The sequence below is a fragment of the Mus pahari genome, chromosome 14 (assembly GCF_900095145.1).
Source record: "Mus pahari chromosome 14, PAHARI_EIJ_v1.1, whole genome shotgun sequence".
Taxonomy (NCBI): domain Eukaryota; kingdom Metazoa; phylum Chordata; class Mammalia; order Rodentia; family Muridae; genus Mus; species Mus pahari.
The window spans coordinates 17,456,280-17,461,297 of record NC_034603.1 but is presented as its reverse complement, the minus strand read 5'-3'; the positions used below and the strand labels follow the sequence as shown (position 1 = coordinate 17,461,297).

Below are 5,018 nucleotides of genomic sequence, written 5' to 3'. Positions count from 1 at the left end.
ACCACGAGGAGAAGTAGAAAAGGTAGAGGAAGAAGGAGGCTGAGGCAGGATGGCCCATGAGGGTAGACAATGAGCATGTGGTCAAGAGAAAACCTCCCTGAGGACACACATGGAACAGCGCAACTCAGTTGAGAAGTAACATGGGACCTATGGCTGGGATGTAGGTTAGAATAGCTCAGAACCTGCCCAGCAGAGTGCTGACAGCTTATTAATAAGTTACAGTGTTTCTATGCTGTTTCCTTGGGAGCAAAATGCTCAAGAATGGGGCAGAACTCCCCGTAAAAATACTACAATAGGTAAGCACCTGTGACCCCAGCATGCGGGCAGATAAAGAGATTGAAGCCAGTCTAAGTTGTATAATGGGCCCCTGACTCTCAAACACAAACCAACTAACTCAGGGCAAATTCTCTCTCTTCTTGTTCAGAGCTACAACTTCTCACACTGGCTTACTAGACCCAACATGAGGTGGGCCTGGTTCTCTTTGTCCAGCAAGTTCTCATTCTCTCTCTTGTCTCTCCACTCTAGAACTCATTTTCAGATGCCTCTTCTAGCTAAAACATTTTGAATTATGGCCCAGACTCTAAACTCTCAAGGGCTGGACCATGTTTCCTTCTTCATTAGTATCTCCACATGCTACCTGACATACCATGTTCTACCAGGAAAGTGGTGGAAGCCGTTTTTGTTCTGAAATTGTTAAGTATACATTTTTTTTTTCTTTTGGCCCAATGTGTTTAAAGGAGGTCTTTATTGAAAATATGGATCAAAGATTATCTCTTGACTTGGGTATGGTTGGACATACCTGTAATCTAAGCAATTAAGGATGGGGTTGCTGAGGCAGGAGAGTAGGATGATCATAAGATCAAGGCTAGACCAGGCTACATAGTGAAAAGAGACATTGTCTCAAGACAAAACACCCCAGGAGTACTTCCTAAGTCCCCGTAATATTTGTCTTCACAGACATTCTGCCTGATAGGAGTCAATTCCTGTGCTTATGCCTGGTGTGGTAGGCCATGCCTATGATCCTAGCACGTAGGAGAAACAGAAGGACTAGGAGTTTCAGGTCACTGTTGGCTATAGAGAGTTTGAGGTCAGTCAAGGTGACATCAGGCACTATCTCAAAACAAAACAATACATACTACTTGCAGCAAAACCTAAAGCAAGTGCAGATTCCTGTCTACAGTGGTCTCACCACACATTACTTCTGTTTCTCCTTTGGTTTCAGTGATAAACAGTCTGGGAGCTGGAGTTTAGCTTAGTTGTAGAATGTATGTTTAGCATGGGGTTCAGTCTCTAGCACTACACCCCCAAATCAATCTGCCTGTGAACTCTCTTGATTGTATAGATCAGTGCTTCTTAATCTTCCTAAACCTGTGACACTTTAATACAGTTCCTCATGTTGTGGAGACACCCAACCATAAATTATTTTTGTTGCAACTTCATAGCTGTGATTTTGATACTGTTATAAATAGTAATGTAAATATCTGAATTTTCTGATGTTATTGGGGATCATGATCCACAGGTTGGGAATCACTGGTCTAGAGTGAGTTATTTATTCTCCCTGTACTTCCTGCGGCTTAAACTCCAGCTCTGAGAGATTGCCCCATTCCATGGTGATTGTTTCCAAATGTGCATACAGCTAAACAGCACTTCAAACAGCTGTAACATATATCACATGTACTTGTTAATTGTGTGTGCAGAAAGCAGAAAATGAACCTAGGATTCAGTAACATGTGGCTTTCTTATCATTTCTGTGCCTTGATTCCATGCTTAAGGTACAAAGACCAAGCTAGGAATGAAGCTTGGTGGTAGAGCCCTCGCCTACCATGCATGAAACATGAACCCAGTCTCCAACCCAACAGAAATAAATAAATAATAAAAGATTAAAGGCAGAGGAGTGTCTGCAGTCCTGCAGCAGGGACCACTCAAGATGATGAAATAAACTCTGGGATCTTAACATGATACACATTAAAAACATGTTGTATGTTTCCCTCCGTCTCCATCCCATTGTAAGTCCTAGAGCCCTGTTATAAATTAGGGATATTTACACAAGACAGTAGCACTGACTGACAACAGTTCCTGGGGGAAGTCCACTGCTCATTAGCTGGCCAAGTCCAAGGTCACAAAGTTTGCATGTAAGGTGACAAACTTTTGAGACCATGGCTCTGACATGACAGTTAACATTCTTCAGTTTATGATCCCCAATACTGATAAAAGCCTGCTGCTACATTTTGTCCAGTGACCAGCAGCCTGATTCAGACCAAGGTTCAGAGCTCTCTCTTTAGCTGTAGTTGAGGTCAGCCAGCTCAGACTGATGTCACAACACGGTCTGCCTGTCTTGCTTGTAATGTGTGACTTGGTCTCATTTCTATTGTCATGTTACAAGGTTCTACTGTCCAGCATCAGTCCCGAGGACTTCAAAAGTCATTTGAACCCAAGTTATCCAAAGCAACACATTGAAACTCCATTTTTTAATAGAAAATATAAAGTATGGTTGTGGAAAGATACAAATCTATACTTCGTAATAACAAGACACATAAAATGGAGTTTGACAGAAAGCAACTAGTTATTAGTGAATGCTAAGGAATTCTGGGTGTGATTTTTATCAGCAACCATGGTTACATGAAGTCCACAGAGAAGTTACCTTGCCCAAAGTTTCCTATTTCCTACATAGACCAAGCTGTGTACCACATCTCAAGGGGCTCAATTCCACTTTTCAGTGTGCGGATGAGTTGCGAATCGGTTTCCAGCCTTGGTTCCCTGTACTTTCTTTGTATTTGTTTGTCTGTTTTTAACAGGGCCAGCATAGAACTTGGGCTTGGAACTCAATGTGTAGCTAAAGATGACCTTGAATTTCTGGCTCTCCTGCCTCTTCCTCCCAAGAGGAAAGATTACAGGCATTGGTTAATATGTCTGGTTCATGTGCTGGGAATGGAATCAAGTGCTTTGTGCACGCAAGGCAAGGACTCTACCAACTGAGCCACATGCCCAGCTTAACATGTAGCTTAGAGGAAAGGCTGTGCCTGCCAATCTCAGGACGACATAAACAGATTGTCTCCTGGTTCTTAAATTCCCAGTGACCTTTGGGTTCTCAAAATGATGTTTCTCAGGGGAGAAAAGTGACCCAGGAAGCTAAGGAACCCATCTGTCACTCTCTCATCATCCTTCCAGGTATCCTATATTAGCAGGTTACTCTCAGCTTAAAGTCTAGTCCTACCTAGCCAGAGAGACCCCCAAAGGCATAGAGGAAGCACTGGAATGGCAGAGAAGAATGGGCAGAGGAAGGAACAGATGAGAAAAGAACCAAAGGATGAGGTGTGAGGGGGCGGAGATGCCTACATGTTCCACCTCTCTAGCATCTTCTTCAGGGCACTGGTTACCTCCCTGTTCCTCAGGCTGTAAATAAGTGGGTTGAACATTGGGGTGATGATAGTGTAGAAGATGGAGGTGGCTCTATCCCCCAGTGGTGTCCTAGCTGAGGCTCGCTGCATGTAACTAAATATGGCTCCCCCGTAGTAGAGGCCCACCACAGCCAGGTGGGAAGAGCAAGTGGTGAGGGCCTTCTGTTTCCCCTCAGTGGAGGGCATCCTCATGACAGTTGTGAGGACCCGAGCATAGGATGCCACAATGACCCCAAGAGGCAGCAGTAACATCACCACACAACATGCATAGATGATGTCCTCAAACAGTGAGGTGTCTGCACAGGAGAGGCGCAACAGGGCAGGAACCTCACAGAAGAAGTGGTCCACCTCTAGAGAGCCACAATAGGGGAAGCTAAAGACCACACCCACATCAATCACACTGTCTGCCATGCCACCCATCCAGGATGCCATGGCCAAGAAAGAGCAGGCCTTCCAATTCATCAGTACAGGGTACCTCAGTGGGTAGCAGACAGCCATATACCTATCATAGGCCATGACGGCCAAGAGGAAGCACTCAGCACCTCCTACAGTAACTACAAAGAAGATCTGAGATGCACAGCCTCCCAGAGAGATGAGCTTCCCGCCTGAGAGAAAGTTGGTTGCCATCTTGGGTACCACTGTGCATGTCATAGTCAAGTCCATGATGGAGAGCTGACTGAGGAAGAAGTACATGGGGGTGTGCAGGCGTCTATCCACCTGGATGAGTATCAGGAGGAGGATGTTACCAACCACAGCAGCCCCGAAGGCCAGAAGAACCAGGGAGAGGAAGAAAGAGTCATAAGGGGAGTGGCTGAACAGGCCGGCAAGGATGAAGCTGGACAGGGAGGAATGATTCCAGAGCTCCTCCACCATGACCCTGAGAAAGAAACAAAACGGATTAGTGGACATCTCAGTAGCACAAGACCAAAAGGCGGAGACTAGCCCTTTGACCCCTGCCCTACCCTCTCCTCCTGCGGTAACAATTCATTTCCTTGCGGCCGCTTTCAAGTGTACCAACCATGAATTGGTCCTTATTTCTCTTGAGCGAGGCAGGAATGAGGACACAGGCAGGGGAACTGAAGAACACAAGGAAGGATGAGGGGTAGCTAAATAGCGGGTGGGGGGGAAGAGCTTCAGGGAAAGAGGCTTTCCCCCTTCGGGATTTGAGAGACAGGAAAGTGAAGCATGGGATGACCCAAGAGACAGAGGAGAAAGAAGACTGGATGGAAGGGGTTAAGGTGACACTATTAAACCACAAGGCTTGATAAGAATCAGGGAAGCAGGCTGGCGTGGTGGCTCCGCAGGTAAAGGTGCTTGCTGTGTAAGACTAGGGACCCGAGTGTGCTCCAGAAGCCACGCAGAAGGCAGAACTGACTCCATGGCACATGTACCCCCACTTACACGTTCTACATAAATATGTTCATTAAGTTTTTAAGATGCGGGAGCGTAGAGACTCCTCTCGGCCTCTTCTCTTGGAGCACCTGCCTTAGAAACCTAAGTAAGCCCCTTCTAGGCGAGATGTACGTCAGTCTTCTTAAAACTTTGTTGTTGTTTTTTGAAACAGGATCTCTAGCCCAGGTTGGCCCTGAACTCATTATGTATCCAAGGATGGCCCTGAAC

At 45.9% G+C, this 5,018-nt stretch overlaps 1 protein-coding gene across 1 annotated transcript; it reads right to left on the bottom strand.

The window, feature by feature from the left end:
* Positions 1-3,332: 3,332 nt before the first annotated feature.
* LOC110332587 (olfactory receptor 2M3-like) lies at positions 3,333-4,271 on the bottom strand. Its single transcript, XM_021213861.1, has one exon. It carries the CDS (start codon positions 4,269-4,271, stop codon positions 3,333-3,335), a length of 939 nt encoding a protein of 312 aa, XP_021069520.1.
* Positions 4,272-5,018: the final 747 nt, after the last annotated feature.

Excerpts from the sequence above, each read along its gene's own strand:
- LOC110332587 (XM_021213861.1), bottom strand. The coding sequence starts at position 4,271 with ATGGTGGAGGAGCTCTGGAATCATTCCTCCCTGTCCAGCTTCATCCTT.